This window comes from Podarcis melisellensis (assembly GCF_964234715.1).
Source record: "Podarcis melisellensis genome assembly, chromosome: 12".
NCBI classification, from domain to species: domain Eukaryota; kingdom Metazoa; phylum Chordata; class Lepidosauria; order Squamata; family Lacertidae; genus Podarcis; species Podarcis melisellensis.
In genome coordinates, this window is record NC_138544.1 from 15764710 (window position 1) to 15782872 (window position 18163).

General features: G+C 44.3%; 1 protein-coding gene across 3 annotated transcripts in view; it reads left to right on the top strand.

The window, feature by feature from the left end:
• The first annotated feature begins 3444 nt into the window (after positions 1-3444).
• The window catches only part of ZNRF2 (zinc and ring finger 2), a 57435-nt gene continuing 42716 nt past the window's right edge, over positions 3445-18163 (top strand). The window contains exon 1 of one of the 3 annotated variants that reach the window (XM_081883068.1): positions 3445-4359. In XM_081883068.1, the coding sequence (XP_081739194.1) occupies positions 3888-4359 (472 nt within the window). In that variant the 5' untranslated portion in view covers positions 3445-3887. The remainder of the gene's footprint in view (positions 4360-18163) is intronic. The other 2 variants (XM_081883067.1, XM_081883066.1) reach the window with 2 other exon arrangements.

Sequence of the window (18163 nt, forward strand, 5' to 3'; positions counted from 1 at the left end):
GAATTGCTTATACATTGGGGAAAAAGTTGTGTGGCTATCTCTCTAGCAAAGAACGAGTGAATATTTCAACAGTTTTATTAATACTTAATAACTAACCCGTTCTTGGTGAATCTTAGCTTGGTTCAGACTGTTGTCACAATTTCCAGTGTAGTTTCATGCTCAACTGTACATTAATCAGAGGAAAGAACCATTGAATTCCCTGGGGATCACTCCCAGGTACAGTCGTACCTTGGTTGTCGAATGCCTTGGTACTCGGACGTTTTGGCTCCTGAACGCCACAAACCCAGAAGTGAGTGTTCTGGTTTGCAAATGCTTTTTGGAAGCCAAATGTCCGACGCAGCTTCTGATTGAGTGCAGGAAGCTCCTGCAACCAATCAGAAGCCGTGCCTTAGTTTTCGAACTGTTCCGGGAGTTGAATGGACTCCTGGAACGGATTAAGTTTGACAACCAAGGTTTGATTGTGTATCATGATTAGGAATTAGGAGCGTGAGAAATAAATGGCATGAGCATGCACAGAGTACACTTGTCTGACCAAATATGTTTGACGATTCCAGAACATCCATTGCTGGCCAAAAAGAAATGCGTGTCCCACAATGCCTTTGAGGAAGCGGCTGGGAATCGTGAGTGGGGTACTGCTATTGTACTCATGCCCTGCTTGTGGACTTCCTCATAGGCACCTGGTTGCATAGCTGTCAACCGTCCCTTATTTGGCAGGAAACTCCCTTATCCCAGTGCTGTGTCCGGCTGCTGTCCCTTATTGATGATGTCCCTTAAATTTCCCAGGTTTCAAAGGAAGCAGCTCCTCTCCCTCCCTCCCTGCCGGCCAGGGAGGAGATAGGCTCCAACTGTGTTGCTTGGCTGCCTGGCCCACCCCCCTCCGGCCTCCTGTCACCAGTCTCAGCCCCTGGGAGCCCCTCCCCACTGGGACTGAGGAGCCTTGAGAGGAGAGCGAGGGCAACCATAGAGAAAGCAGTTCAGAGAGAGGAGGAGGAAGAGGTGCGGGCAGGTGTTCCAAGGGCTAACCACAGTGGGGGAAAGCAGAGGAAGGACCACAAGCGCTTCTCCCATTGATTTGTAGTGGTAGACTAGCATAGATGGTCTGATCTGCGGGTTTACTTCGGGCGCTATTCCCCCCCCCCTTCCTCCTGGCCCGCCTGATGGAACTGAGAGCTGCAGATGGAGCACGAGAGAAAAGATACAGAACTGCAGCAGCATCTTCGTAGCTTGGACTTTGTTTTGCGCGAAAAGTGGTTGATGCTTGTAGTTATTTAATTGCAGTGTTTCATCGGCTGGTGTCTTGAGCAGAAACCTCTGGAAACGAAGGGCTAAAAACCAGCGCTGCTCTTCCAAATTATCTGGTCCCTTTTAACTGGTTGACTAAAATCCCTTATTTTGGCTGCTGATCCCTTGTTTTCAAGGCTGCTGGTCCCTTATTTTCAAATCTGTAAGCTGACAGCTATGAATTAGGGTTTCCAGTGCGAGACTCCAAGCAGCCTTGAACTGCAGCCCTCTTCACTTTGAGAAATGCAGCAGCGGTGTGTACCTATCACACCCGGCAACGGTTTGTCACATGCTCAGCCCACCCTTCACCCAACAGCTCAAACCTGTTTGGTGGTTTTGGCGAAGATACAGCAAACCAGCCCAAGGTCACCCTGCGGGCCAACCCAAGCTCTGCAATGCAACCTCAACCCCTCCCCTCCCCCATACCAGTAAATACTTAATTACCACTACGTAAACCTGCTGTTTAAGAGTTGTCGCCTTCTCCCCCACCCCACCTTCTCTACCTTTAACAGTTGCCTGAAAGACAGATACTTTGGCTGTGAGCCCTAGAAGATCTGCTCCCTGCCTTACAGGCTTTTTTTCCCACCTGGCCTGGGAGGACAGAGCCCTGACTGACTCCAGCCACAAAAAAGAAGGCTGCTGAACAGACTCTTGGCCTGTCGTTATGGCTTCTATTGATCTTTTGTAACTTTATTTCAGCTCTTCTTATAAATGATGTGGAAATTGTTCAGTTGGGCTGTGCACTTTTTGATGTATGTTTCAGTTTGGCTGTGTGCTTTTTGATGTTTCCTTTATTGCTGTGAGATGAGCATAGCTGTCAACCTTCCCTTTTTTTGCGGGAAATTCCCTTATTCCAGCGCCGTTTCCCGCTGCTATCCCAGATTGTTAGATATCCCATAGACTGTCTCCGGGACAGGTGAGGCTGCTGATCCCTTATTTTCAAATCTGAAAGTTGACAGCTATGGAGATGAGTGCCACAACCCCAGAGTCGTCCGTGACTGGACCTAATGGCCAGGGGTCCCTTTACCTTATCTTTGGTTATGTTTGTATTGATGTGATTCCCACCCCCGCCTGCAAGTCTCCTTGAGCATGGGTTGAATTATGGAAAGGCGGCATACAAATAAAATGATGTATGTATATATGCCAGGGGTGCCAACTTTAATCAAATATTAAGGGAGGGGGACGACAAATAAGCCCTGCCCCTAATTGATCACATGACAGGGAACACACCCACAATTTGAATGACAATGTCCATCAACCTGGGGGAGGGCCCTCACATATTTTATTGGGAGGGGAGCAAAGGGACCTCAGCCTCCTAGGAGCTGGCTTTTATGTATACAGTGGTACCTCAGGTTAAGTACTTAATTCATTCCGGAAGTCTGTTCTTAACCTGCAACTGTTCTTAACCTGAAGCACCACTTTAGCTAATGGAGCCGCCGGAGCCCGATTTCTGTTCTCATCCTGAAGCAAAGTTCTTAACCTGAAGCACTATTTCTGGGTTAGCGGAGTCTGTAACCTGAAGCGTCTGTAACCTGAGGTACCAATGTATATTCCAGGGGTGCCAACTTGAACCAAATATTGGGTGGGGGGGCAGGTAAGCCCCGCCCTGCATAATTGATCACATGACAGGGAACACACCCACAATTTGAATGACAATGTCCATCAACTTGGTGGGGCAGCCCCCCCAAATTGGGAGCGGAGAGCAAAGGACCCCTAGGAATTGGCTCCTAGGTAGATATGCTAAGCATCTCTCTCTCTCTCCCCCCCCCCCTTTTATTGGGAGTTACTGAGTGGTTTTTGTTTTTATTTCGATTTTGTGTTTTGTGTGTTTGTGTCGAGATTTTATCCTGTGAACCAGCGGGTGTAGGGCGGTATAATAATAATAATAATAATAATAATAATAATAATAGTGATGATGATGAATTTGAGCACACGTCTGTGGCGGGAAAAGGCACGTCGGGAAGAGGACGTCCTCCTCAGCTCCGACAGGCCAACCAGCGGACCCAGCCGCCCTGGCGGCCCCTCAGAAGCGGGCGGCGCCTGTCACCTCCCGGCGCTGAACGGAGACAGGAGGCGGAGCGGGAGGCGGCGGCCCTGGAGCCTCCCTCCCGCCCCCTTCCCATGATGGCGGCGCGGCGGCGGCGGCGGCGGCGGCCGGGCCAGCGAGCGCGGGAGGCGCGGCTGCGCAGAGGTGCCGCCCCCCTCGCCTCACACTTGAGCGAGCGCGCGAGCGGCCTCTGAGGCGGGCGACGGGCCGCCGCTGCTTCTGCCTCCGCCGCCGCCTCTTTCCTCACACGGCGACCAGGGCGGCAGCGACGATGGCGGGAGCTCGGGCAGCGGCTGCGTTCCCCGGCAGAGCGGTACTGGCTTCCCCGTCGTCCTCTCCCTCGCCCGTCGTTCTTCTGAGGGACTCGCCGCGGCGGAGGCAGCGCCGCCTCAGCGCCGGGCCCGCCCGCTGAAAAGCCGCGGCGGCTCTTCTCCCTCAGCCGCCGGGTCCGGGGAAAGGAGCGAGGGCGGCGCGCTTTCGCCTACCCCGCCCCGCGCAGGGCAGCAGCCGAGCCTGAGAGGAACCGCAGCCAGACGGCGACGGCGAGGAAAGGCGGGCCATGGGCGCCAAGCAGAGCGGCCCGGCCGCCGCCAATGGCCGGACCCGGGCTTACTCCGGGGGGGACTTGCCTTCCAGTAGCGGCGGCGGCGGCGTCGGTGGCGCCAACGGGCGGCCGGCAGGCGGCGCGGCGAGGTACACGCACCTGGCCCCGGGAGGGCAGCACCACGCGGGGCCCGGCGGCTCGGCCAGCGGAGCGGTGGCGTCGGCGGCGCCCCGGAGCAGGTCTCTAGGCGGGCCGGGCGCGTCCGGGGCTCGCGCGGCTCATTCTGCCTTCAACATCCCCAACAGCAGCGGCCTCTACGGCTCGCAGGACTCGGTCAGCAGCACCCCCGAGGAAGGGGGCAGGGAACGGGCCGCGGCCGGAGGAGGAGGCGGCGGCGGCGGTGCTGGAGGAGGAGGACACGGCAGCGGCGGGCCCCGGCTCGTCATCGGCTCGCTGCCCGCCCACCTCTCGCCTCACCTGTTCGGAGGTAAAGAGAAGGCGGAGGAATGGCACACGTGTGGATGGGTGGATGCGTGAAAGAGAGGAGCGAAAAGGGGGTCGGTAGAGCGCGAGGCTCTAAAGGAGATCAGCGTCGTGGGTTCGAGCACATAGATGTTTGCACTGCAAAGGGGGTTGGGCTGGATGAGCCCCGAGGGCCCTTCCGACTCCTACGATTCTTACAAAATGAGAGTTGACAGGATCGTAGAGTTGGGCTGGACCCTGAGGATCAACTAGTCCAGTGCAGGAATATGCAGCTGCCCCGTACCGGGATCGAACCTGCAACCATGGATTTTTGTTGGGGGTGGGGCAGACCTTTGTTAGGAGTGCCAGAACCCAGTGGCGTAGTGTGGGGGGGTGCAGGGGGGGGCCGGGCGCAACATCTGGGGGTTAGGGTTAGGGGGCGCAAATCCACAGGTTAGGGGGCGCAAATCCACAGGTTAGGGGGCGCAAATCCACGGGTTAGGGGGCGCAAATTACTTGCCTTGCCCCGGGTGCTGACAACCCACGCTACACCACTGCCAGAACCTCAGTTAGTTAAGGATTTTTTCTTGATTTGGGGAGCAGCTGCCCCCCCCCCCATGTTTGCAACCTTGACTTCTCAGCACCATGCTCTAACCAACTGAGCTAGTGCTTAGTCTAGACCAGTGGTTCCCAATCTTTTTTTGGCCACGCCCCACCTAAGCATCTCTAAAATCCTGATGCCCCCCCATATAATTCTTATTATTCTAAAAGTGAACTCCTATTCACGTGGAGGAAGCCTAAAAGGCCATTCACTGTTAATAACTCATTCTCAAATTGCCCCCCCCTTAAAAATCAAATTGCCACCCTGTGTGCCCCATGTTGGGAACCAAGATTCTAGAGCGACATTTCTCACCCACCCATGCCGAAATGTGCTTTATTTTTGAGAGTGGGGGACTGCTAGTTTGGTGACTATTAGTTAGGGCTTCCTGTGACTTTGTGCTTGCTGTTTTGACTGTACATCTTCTCTCTAAACGCCTCTGGTGGTAGAGCCACCCTACGCACATGTGTGTTGTAGTGGATAAAGTGCTGAACCATGGACACCCAGGTTGAAATCCTTTATCAGCCATGAAGCTCACTGGGTGACTCACCGCCTGACCTACCACGCAGGGTTGTTGTGAGGAGGAAATGGAGAGGGGGAAAACCCCCATTGAGCTCTTGGGAGGAAAGGTGGGATATAAATGTAGCTGTCATAGGATTGTAGAGTTAGAAGGATCATCTAGTCCAACCACCGAATCTCAACCGAAGCATCAATGGCAGTTGGTCACCCAGCCTCTGCTTAGAAACTTCCAAGGAAGGAGAGTTCACCACCTCCTGAGTGAGTCTGTCCCACTGTTGAACAGCTCTTACTGTCAGAAAGGTCTTCCTCATGTTTAGTCGTAATCTCCTTTCTTCTAAAGTGAATCCGTTGGTTGGAGTTCCCAGCCTCCTAAGCAGAATAAAACAAGCTTACTCCCATCTTCCATGTGACAGCCCTTTAGATACTGGAAGGTGGTCTCCTCCGTCTCCTCATCATGTAAATGTATACAGAGGAGTTGTAAGTCCACTTGACAAACAGTAGCAAGGTTTCTATTGTGGGGGATAAGGCTGCTGCTGGTTCCATATATGGTTTGGAATAAAACCCACAGAAGTCAGTAGGGCTTGCTTCCTGTTAAGATTGGCCAGGTTTGCAGACTTAACAGCAGCACAGCTCTATGCATGTCTGCTTTGAAGTCTCACTGAGTTGAGAGAGACTCGCCCCCCAAGTAGGTGTGCCTAGGATTGCAGTTTAAGACAGTAATCCGAAGCATACATAGTAGGGAGCAAGGTCCATGGAATTTACTTCTCAGCAGATGTCTGGGGGGTTGTTTGTGTTCTCACCTAATGGCAAGGTGCTTTGCATGGATTTTGCTTGCTAACTTCATCTGAAGAATGCTGCAACGTTTCACTGTTTCATCGACTGATGTTCTCCTTTTTGTGCTTCACATATAACACAACGTTACAAAGTGGGCAGGGGTGTATCTCACAGATTTTTGCTGCTTCCCGCTTCTTTGAAGTAACTACTGAGAAGTTTTCTCTTAAATTCAGCAGATTAGGGAAATTCTTTTGCTCTCTGATCAGTGTGTTCTTCTGCTTTGTTGGTTTGGATTTTAAAATGCCCTTGAAACAGGAACTGGAAAAACTAACTTTCAGCACTATACAATACCGCAAGTATTTATTTGGCCCACAACTTCAATAGCTGTTAGTAGTTCTATAAATTTTCCTGCCAACCATTTATATAATTAGGACTTAATTGGATAATGTATTTGCACATCCATGCAGTGTATTTAAATCTGACCAAAGTCTCTATTTAGATGCTGATGCAAGAATAGAAGCAGTTTGTTTCTAATTTTATGTTAATGAATTTGGAGGGTGTTTACATTTTTTTTAAAAAAAAGGTTTTATTGGAGTTGCGGCAGATTTGAAACAAAGTTTCTGTTCATAGGCAAAAACATCCAGATGGGGTAAGAGCAGTTCTAGTGACAAAAGTTGTACACAGATCTAATTCTGTAGTGTAATTATATAGAAGTGTAAACTGTTGAAAAGAGGGTAAAATTGAAGATAGTGAAAGATAAAAACTAATTGTGCCATTTTACAACAAAATCTTATGTGCATATATACGGTACTTGGAACGAAATCCAATTGAGTTCAATAGGAATTCAGCTTAAAAAGAATATTGGTTTTAAAAATCTACAAGGTAGCTTGTTATAATTAATATGACATTAATAAGAATAGGGCAAATTTTGGTTCCGAATTCATGCAGAAATACTACATTTTCTTGCAGCCCTATCTTTATAACAGTTCACCTAGCCTGGGGATGGGTAACATGTTGAACCAGTGAATCTCTATTTGGTTGTGTCTCTGGCTTTTAATGGTGCTGACCTGTGTGAGGTCTCTAAAACCATGATTGTGTGTTGAGGAGTCTGTGAGAAGCCTGTATGATAGCAGTCTTGTGTAGGTTTGCATAGGAGAAGCAGCAAGGTGCTTGTTTCATCTTGTGAGCAAATAGGATGATGCAAAATTCATGAGACTGTGGGGTTCCTAGGATAAATGATGGTAGGTGCAACTGGCTGGGTCAGTGTTGCAGCTATGTTTTAGGAAAGACCCCTGATCAACATCCTAATGTCCAGAATGCTTTTCCTTTTTTTAGAAAGAGAAAATATATAACCAGAAAATTGATAATATAATATAAATACTTAACCCACCAAAATTGGGCAATCTGTATAGGTAGGCAGTCTTGCTCTGTGCATTGAGCTGCTTCGTATTGTAGTGCTTTGAATTTCAAGGTTTTCCTTCTAATAAAACTTTGGGATGTAATTCTGTACATGTATATGCAGAAGTGCCATTTTATTCAATAGGACTTACTCTCAGGTGAGAGGTATAGGACTGCAGACCGAGGGTTGCTTATTTTAATGTAGTATATCCTTTCCCTGTAGGCATAAAATAAACGATCAAAATGTAAGAGTTTCAGACAGCAGCTTTTATGCTTCTTAGCTATAATATAACTGTTTTCTTGTAGTTTTCTGGTGCATTGAACTGCTTTAATGATGTGTAAATAACTGCTTCTTAGGATATCTTGTTACAGGAGATATCCTTATTTTAAAGCTTTTGATAAGTGGGATAGGATTGTTCAAAAGTAGATCGGATGAAAAGCCTTTTCAACATCTGCTGACCACATACATGTGACATAGTTATTCAATAGATAGATTCTAACGTTGGCTGCCTGGCTGTATGAAGACAAGCAATTTAGAATTCCACTTGCGACTGTGTTGGTACATGAAGGCTCCAATCTGATACTTAGGAATAGAATTCAAAGTAGAAGCCTCATTGAACTCAATGGGGCTTCTGAAGCAACGTGTTTAGGATCTTACTGTAAGCCTATGTTCGAAGGAGCAGTTTTATACAAACCCTTCTATAATAAAGTGATAAGTGTGTAACTCGTATTAGAGTGTTTCTGTCAGATTATTATTTTCTGCATTGAATAAAAGTTCTATAATTTTCCTCAATGTGTGTGGAGCAGCTTTGCCATGAAGGATTCCCCATTTTGAGGGATGAGTGTAAGGATGTTTGTTTTTAAATTTGAGCTGGGAATGGAAAGGGCAGGGGGCACTACTTCTGACTACTTAGAATCAGCAGTATCTTGTATCAAGGGAAGTTGTAGTGCTTTCCTACATATTCACAGGTATTGTGATTACTGTATGAGTATAATTGTGCAAGTACCACAAGCATATGCTCATGCTTTTAATGGAACTTCACATCTTGCGATTTAGATGTTACAGCACCCATGTGAGCACTCTGAAAAGCACTTCCTTTTTGTGGAAACAGTAGCATTTTAATGAAACTGGTGCCCTAGTACTAATATTTGTACAATAGCATAGCAGTGCCTATTCCCTGCAAGGGAGTAAGAATGAAATAGGCCTTTAAGCCTAACTTAAAGAGAGCAAATAATTGAAGTTATGCAGGGCTTTTGGAAGAAATAGAATTGGAAAATTTTCTAACGCCCCAAAGAATGATCTAATTTAGCATGCTTATTTTACTTGTATTTTATCAACAAAGGCTACAAAGTTTGAAACTGCTAAGCTTTCCTAAAATTTATTTGCAGTTGGCATCTATTCATTGTTATAAGAATCAGAAAATTTTCCACAGAAAAGTAAAGGGCTGGAAAAAGTTTTCACTCCACCCCACTCCACGTCACAGAAAAAATGTATTCAAAATAGGATAAAACTGCAAGTTTTCCCAAAAGGTTTTAATTGAGTTCTTGTCATTCTAAAAAATAGTAGGATTTTAACTTTTTATTCTAATTAAACAGTACCTTTATTAAACTTTTGTTCCCTTGTGTAAAGGAGATGTGAAAGAATCCTAATGGGAATAATGCATTTTACACTTGTTCTGAATAATTTTCATCAATGTGTAAAATAAATCAGCACCTTATATCTCTTATTCTTTGGGACCAATATGATAAAAACAGTTTGTACTTTCAGTGAGTCAGAGGGCACAAGAGTGCTCTTTTAGTTAAGGTTCTGTCATCATAAGCCTCAAAATTCTATAGCTCATAAAAATGACATCTTGATTTAATAACTTGAAACTTGAAATATAGGGAATACCTGGTGAAGTGTACAAATGTTCCAAGGTTAAAACAGTTCCAATAAAAATTTCCAAAGGTACATCAAGTTTAAAGGTGCTGCAAACTGACAACTTACTGTTTACTCCAATTTTCAAACAGGCATATCATTACTTTCCAATTTTGGTGAAAACTGCTGACATTCAGGGCACTGAGGGAAGCACACTATTTCATTGGTTTGGTCAGGTTATTAAGCTTTTCCTGCTCCATTAAACCTATGGCAGCAACTGCTGGCAAAGTTGCAGTGCATGCTGAGATTAATTCTGAAGTGATTTCTCCCCCACCAGACTTCAGTGTTTGCAAACAGAGTCGTCTAGTGGATGCTATGTGCAATGCCTATTCTTTTATTTGTGGAGTGTGGCAAGGTGGTGCAGTGGTTAGACTGTAGTACACAAGGGAGAGACTTCCTGGCTTGCTGGAGCTGCTGGACATGTTCATGATTCTTTTCCGGTTTTTAGCATACAGTGGTACCTTGGGTTAAGTACTTAATTCGTTCCAGAGGTCCGTTCTTAAGCTGAAACTGTTCTTAACCTGAAGCACCACTTTAGTAAATGGGGCCTCCAGCTGCTGCCATGCCGCTGAAGCACGATTTCTGTTCCCATCCTGAAGCAAAGCTCTTAAGCAGAGGTACTATTTCTGGGTTAGCGGAGTCTAAAACCTGAAGCATATGTAACCTTAAGCGTATGTAACCGAGGTACCACTGTAACTGCAGGGATGGTGACTATGGCACTGTATCTCTCTGAGATGCATGCCACGCCATTCATTGTGGGTTAAACCACAGATCCTAGGGCTTGCCGATCGGAAGGTGGGCAGCTTCGAATCCCCACGATGGGGTGAGCTCCTGTTGCTCAGTCCCTGCTCCTGCCAACCTAGCAGTTTGAAAGCACATCAAAGTGCAAGTAGATAAATAGGTACCACTCCGGCGGGAAGGTAAATGGCGTTTCCGTGCGCTGCTCTGGTTTGCCAGAAGCGGCTTAGTCATGCTGGCCACATGACTCAGAAGCTGTATGCCGGTGGCCTCAGCCAGTAAAGCGAGATGAGCGCCACAACCCCAGAGTCGGCCACGACTGGACCTAACGGTCAGGGGTCTCTTTACCTTTAGAGCAGAATGAAGGCAGAAAGGGCAGCACAAAGTTTCAGGTCTCCAGGTTTGCTTTCCAGGTGGTGGGAGAAGGAAGTGGAGGGATCATTGCCTTACACTGCCTTTCTGCAATGTAAGGGCTCTCATTCCCACCCTATGTTTATGTTGGGGTAGGACAAGAAAGTATGGATTGGGGGCCTCATGCTGCCTTTCTGAAGGCATAAATGCAGTAGGTGCACCCTGCTCAGTGTTTCCTTCCACTGTGGTGGGGAAAACACGTGAAGGTCTTACACTTGGGCCTTACACTGTCAAGTTGTGATGCTCCATAAGGTGATACAGGACGAGGACAATGTGGAGCATCTTTGCTGGTCTCAGGCACTTGTACCTTCCCCTTTGGATTTCGGCCAGAAAGACCAAGAAGTGGTTTGTGCATGGAGACTAAGTTGTAAGCAAGCAAGCACAGTTCTTGACATTGCCCATCATCATTGATGATGAGGGAGCAAGTCTGTTAAAGCATTGCCTTTAGCTTCTGATTTACCAGCTTTTGGGGGCTTGGCCAGTGTCAGATACACTTAACTCTGGGTTTAAACTGACATATTTTTGAGTGACATTAGTTCTGCTGTTCAGAAGAGCTTCACCTTTCTCTCGACTTGGCTATACCGCTCTGTGTGCCCCCCAGATTTTTGTGAGGGAGAAGTCTTGCTGAGCAAGCAGATGTCACAACATTGTACGTTGGATTCTACCCTGCATCTTTTGCTTTAATAATTGCTTTGGGTTTGTGCTACAAGGTAGCGAACAGTAATGTGCTATTCAGCAGAGGACTGCAGCTTTAGAAATTTCATTTTCTTTAAAATGGAAATGGCACTTGACTATTCAGACTTGAGTTTTTCTTATTTTTGTGTCATTCCCTACATTACCTTTGCAGTACAATGTAAATAAGCAGTGTTGTAATTTTAATCACAGGATTTTATCGTACTGCTTGTTTTTTACATATGAGCTTGTAGTAATTCATATGGTAATGGTAATAAAATTTGTCTTGGTGGTGAGTGAGTTGGAGGGCTGCTTTTAACTCACCCAAGCTTGACTAGGTGGGGCTCCCAGCAGTTGCCTTGCGTACTGCGAACATACTTCTGGTACATACTGTTTTTGCAAGCTGGAGTCTTAAATTAAGTGTTCTTCTTATTTTTTAAAAAGGCGTTATGCGACTTGGACTTTGATTTGCATTGCAGCATTAAGTAAAAGGTTTGCTAATTAGACAGTTAACTTAAGTTGCTTATAGGGGTTGGTGCTGAATTAATTGTTTCTGCAGTTAATGTTGAGTTTGACTGCAGTTAATTTGTGGTTTACTTTCTGTAATTACTGTATAAGAAGATGATTTAAAAACCAATATTTAAGCCTATATGTAATTGAAACTATATGAGTAGCTACTCATGAGAGTTAATCTACAATTATTTTCATGATATATAGGGTTTTTTAAAATAGAATCCGTACAGTTATTCTTGTAACTTTATTTTATTTCTGCCTTGTCATGTTCTGAGACTTTAAGAGGATAACTACAGCACTATTTTAAAATGTGACTATTTCAAGTCTCCAAATTATTTGAGTTTTATGAGAAGATATGGATGGAAGACCTGGAGGAATCAAGCAAGATAGTATTCAAATTATAGCAGTGATCCAAAGCATTGCGGGAAGTGTGGTGCGTCCCCCCCCCCCCACCTTTTTAAATTGAATTTAAAAAGGCAAAATAGACATGCTTGCCCTAAGGGAGGAATTATTCTTGTTGACTTGGGGGAGAGTGTGATGTCTTCTTCACCTCCTCCTTGTTCATATAAAGGGCAGCATGGCAACAGTGGCTAGATTCCCACTCAGCCCTAAAACTTGCTTAAAATGACCCCGGATAATGCTGACCTAGTCCACTATCTTTCAGCTTAATATACCTTTCAGAGCTGTTGAATAAAATAGGGGGCAATATATATGCTGCCTAGAGCTCCTTGGAGGAAAGGAAGGATATAAATTTAATAAGTTATTTTAAAACAAAATGAGTTAATGTTTTTCCTTTATTAAAATAGTCTTGATTTCATACATTGAGAGTGCTACTGTAGAAAGAGCTCCAGATGGATTTTGTCATATTGACTATCCTGGCTCTCATTCTAAGTGGCTTTGGCAGACCATGATGTGTTAAAAGATCTGTTAAGGTAACACTTTTCTCCTTTCACCAAATTTCCTGTTCTTCTCTTCCCCCTTAAAAAAATATCCATGTCTGCTAAAACTGCTTATTTCAAAAACTAAAAATCCCAGGAGGTGGAGACAGAAGCACTCCTAAAATATTTTTTACATTTTATCTAATGGGATTTGAGTTACTTGGCAGTGCAGATATTTCGAGAAGTTAGAAGTCAACTACTTTCATCCCAATCAGAAGAAATACAGGTGCCTATCTATGAGTGTGGGAAAAGTCATGGAGATGTTAGATTCTTCCCCAGTGGTTGCTATACAGGTGGTTGGGTTCATGTATGTGTAGGTATTACGGTACCTTCTTTGTTGGCCTAGAGTCTAAATTAGAGAAGTGTTCTAATAGTGTGGCAGCTTTGGGGAAATGCAAAAACCTCATAAGCTTGCCCTAGAGCATAAAAAGCACATTTTCAGTTCTGGTGTCCTCTCTGTGGAATCAACCCTGCTCCACCCTTGTATTAAGGCAAGCAATAACACTGAAATCATTTCTGTCCTTGCCAAAAACTCTCTTATTTTTTCAAGCCTTTGCTGGCCATTTAATACCAGTTTGTTAATGTCATGTCTGCCCTGGCCAATTGGCTGCTTTTTTGGTATTGTTTTTTTAAAAACAGTTCACTGCCTTGTGATTTCAAATGAAATGTTGTATATAGAATACACAAGCACAAACGGATGTTGACACTATGTGTTTGTCTCTATTCCTGCCTTTTATTGTATGAAATGAAAATAATAGAATACATAAATGCTGTTTCAGACAGTAAAATCACAATTTAAGATGGCAGCAAATGCTATCATACATACCTTGATCTAAAGAATGGAAGAATCCCTACCTACTCTCAAAAGCCTACAGAAGTGAGTGTAACAATTTTGCCAGCAGGACTCACACTAATTTAAGAAATGGAGATGCAGGGAGAAAGCATATACCTGTCTTTATGTGTGCCTGTTTGTTCCCTGTGAGCTATGAATGAAGGTCCTTGTTGGAGCTAGGAGTGCCACTTCCTTTATACTCAAATTTTAGGCTTCCTTTCTACTCCTTGGGTCAAGTCATGCCAATGGAGAGGGGAAGTGGAGACCTTGTGATAATGAAAGCCCTTCAATAAGCAGCTAGTTTATCTCAGAATTCCCTGCCTGCTTGCTTTTCACCTCACCCATCTTGCAAATTAAGTGTTTGAATGAAAGTGTTTGAATGAAAGGCTGTGGCTGGAGTGGCTATCTTGTGTCCTCTCTGCCTGACCATTACCTAGATGGGCCTCCATTTGCAAAACAAGAAATATCCTTCAACAAATAAGAACTTTCTATGTGCATACAAAGACTTAAGTTTGGAAATAAGTTGTGTGAGGAAGAGGTTTTGTGCGCCTCCTTGCGAGTTTTCACACCAGTGTACTTGCCTATGTATTCTCAGTTAGACGTTCAAGAAAAATCCTGCAATCTTTTAAAGTTGAAATGTTCCAGGATATTGTTCTGAGAACTCAAGGTAGACCAATGAAGAAAAGGAGTGGAGCTGAAATTAAATTATTTAAATAGATAAGCAGATGTGTTAGGAATTCAAATAGATAAGACTATGTGTGGTAGAAAGGAAAGAGACAGGGCCTTAGTTTTTAACTATGTAAGAATGTTATTTTTGCAATTGGCCTGGCTGTTTAAAGGCACAGTTACATAAATCCTAATAAGTGAATTTATATTTTGTGAATATGTTGTGTTTTAAAGAACATTGTGTATAGGGTGGAGTGGGACTGGAAACATGAAGGCCATGAAACCATTGTTCATTTTTTACATCTGGAATTCCTGATAAATTCTTTAAAATTAGGTTTTTTTCCCTATTTAATGTTACTCCTTAAGACATGGTTGAAGACCCAAGCTAAATTCCTTTTAAATACATTTTTTATCTCACTTGACATAAATTAGAATAATTCCCACAAAATTGTAGTTCATGAAAGAGCATTTAGCCTAATTTATGTCCAAAGTGCTTCATATTTTGCCTGTCGCTGCTTTCAGCATATGCTCAATATGCTGTGCAGTTCTGAGTCACTATTTTTACAATACTGTATTCAAAGTTATTTTTTCCTTCTATGGAAGCTTCTGTTGGAGACAATTAATTGAGTTGCTTTGGGAAACTGTACTCCCAAACCATCAAATAGTAGATTATTGTCTCTGCACAAGAAAATCTGTTTCTAGTAAAAAATGATGTAATGAAAATATTAATATGGGCATGCTTAGGTTTCTGTGGGCTCCTAAAACCTGTAAGACCTCACACTGGTTTGTCAGAAGCTTTCCTTAAATTAGTAAACGTTTGTGCCATTTACTTAAGCACATCTTTGTATGTTTGAGAAAAGCTAAAGTAAACCTGGTTTGTAACCTAAATTGAAGCACTGCTGCTGAAACCAGTATTTCTGGAAAAGACAGGAAATGTACTGGAAAATACTCTGGGGTGTGGGAGCTTTGATCCTGGGTTCCTCTTGTGTCAGATAGAAACTATTGCACCATATTTGAGTGCTTCATCTCTCCTGTCATCTTAGAAATGGACTTGCTTGGGAGTGGTTCTCTTCTTTCTTCCATATGCAGCCCAGATACCTATTAAGTCTTGAATAGTTCAGTGTAAATAGGCTTTGGAGGGGTAGGAGCTGAACTTTCTTAAGGCCTTATTCACATGTTGTTTTATAGGGTCCTCAAAACAGTAGTTATTATGATTATAACTGTCGTTAACATCAGTCTCTCTGAAGTTTCCATCAATTTCTCTAGGTTTAAGATGCTTTTGCAGGGACCACTTTTATCCTTCACTGAGTTGTTAAACTCTTGTGTTTTAATATTGATCCTTCTGGGCTTTTGTTCTTACACCGGTAAAGAAGTATCAATTAAAAGAACTGTTCTCATACAACTTTCTGTCCTGGTGTGCACTCTTCTTAGACTAGTAGGAAAGAAGGATAGGTGTAGTTTAGGAGCCAAGAACTAATGTACCCATCTTTCTTTGTCCGCTGCTGTGGCTGATAGACTGCCAATGCCCATTTTGTGTTTCTGCTTCTTTCATATCTACTTTCTCCATACGTACTGATCCCCATGCTGGAAAAGGGCAATAAGGCAGACTATCTATCCTACTGGGTTGTAGCAAAACTCCATGGATGTTGGAGACAGGGTGAGAGAGTTGGCTTTGGTCTCTTACTATCAGCAGTGTTGCTTGCTGTCACTCTGTAGTAAGAAGGAGAACTTTCTAATTTCAGAACCCAACATTTTTGCTATGTCCTGGCCGAAGGGAATCCTGCACACAGATCCTCCTCTCCCATTCTGGTATCTACCTTCATCGGGAACTGAAGTAAATATCATAAATAGTGTGTTATAGTGCTATATTTCAAACTGTTTGAATTCCTCCATGTGGATAAGGCAGAACATCACGTGCATACTTTCCGGTTACAACCTCTTTAACTGGTTCTTCACAGTACAGTAGGTCCACATCTTACGCTTCTTTTTCTTACATAATCACAGTTTTAGATGAATCACAAATAAATACATAGTAAAGAGGAGGGAGACCTTAGCTTATCGGGCTCTGGAGGCTCTCGCAAGATATTGCGGGGCCATCTGAAGGGTTTTCATTCACAGAAACAGCTTTTTAAGCCATGCGCTTTGCCTACGGGGCTCTCAAGTGGTAGTACAAAGCCCTTGTGGGGCTGTCCAAGACATTGTGAGATCTCAAATGGCCGGGACGGTTCCTGGGTTCATTCTGACTTTGCATGCTTTTGCCTTTGTGGACTCCCGGATATAACCCCAGTGCTCTCCAGGTGTTGTTGGACTGAAGCTCTTGTTGGCTCCATCCAGCATGGTCCAGTGGTTAAGGATGGTGGGAGATACATAGTCCAACAACATCTGGGGCCCCCCGCGATGGGGTGGTTGGTCTGCAGATTGAACTTGCAAGCCTTCTAAGCACCCTTGCAGCTATATTATGAGGAAGTCACTGTGGGCACTTCCTGGCTGTATGTTTATGCATGGAATGTGGCAGAGGATAAGGATTGTGGAAAACATTCTGCATCTTGGGTTACCAGAGACCTAATGGTCATGAAACAAACTGGATGATAAGTAGAGTGCAGGATGTAGAAGATGTGCTGCAAAACTGACTGAACATGAGTGAGAACACAGGGCCGTGCCTACTGCATAACAGTGTAGATGGTGAAGAACACCCACTTTTCTGCTTTCTTTGCATCCTCAGTGGAATTTTGTTTTGTTTGTTTGTTTGTATTCTTTGGGGTCTGCTTACTTCTGATCTAGGCAGTGGAATTCTAGATCCTGTGGGATCCTGCTGTTATTTGTTTGCAAGACAATTCGAGGACTGCCCTTGAGGCTGACCCAGAAGCTGCAGTTATTGCAAAATGTGATGGCTCGACTGCTCACTGGAGTGGAATATCACCATCATATTACGCTACTGCTGAAAGAATTGCACTGGCTGTCGTTTAGCTACCAGACTATTCAAGGTGGCAACATTGGTGTACAAAGCCCTATGCAGCCTGGTACCAGAATATCTAAAAGATTATTTCATCCCCTACATACTCAACCTATCACTGTGTTCTGCAGGAGAGGGCATCCTTCAGATATCATCCTTATCAAGAGGTCCATTCTGCACAATGTCTGAATCAGGCTTTTAGTGTGGGCACACCTACCTTCCCATTGTATATCAGACAGGTGATATGTCTCTTTGGTGCCTGCTAAATACATTCCTCTTTCAAGAAAGCTTAAAAAACACCCAAGTTGGCATCTCTCTTGGATTTGAATTGATTTTATGTATGTGCTATTTCTAGTTCAATCTGTTTTGAATATGTTATACTGCCCTGCAAATTGCTGCTGAATGCCTCATGGGAAATGAGTAAAAAAATGAAATAATAAGGATTTGGCTCTATGACATTGTCAATGTGGTTTCTGATTAGTTCCATTTATGCCTGGATAATGTGTAAAATGATCCATTATAAGAAAACTTTTTTTTTAAGCCAAACACAACAGAATAAGAATGTGTCATGTGCAAGAGAGTAAAGGATTAAGATGTGTGCTCTGATACAAGGGTTTGTCAGCATTAAGAGAAGAACTGCTTATTAAAATCTGCTGAAGGGCAGTACCACAGAAGTATTGAAGTAATTGCTTCTGCTAATGACTAAAATGAAAAGGAGAATAAATTTCTTCCTTTAGGATGTTTCATTTCGGGGGAGAGTTAAATATTTTTCCTGCTGTGAACAAGAGCAGACATAACTTCTTTGCAACCTCTAGCCCACCCTTCCCTCCAGTGCCACAAAGCATTTCCTTCCTCTGCTATTTGCTTTGGTTGTGTTAGGGCTTCTGTGCCATCTATTT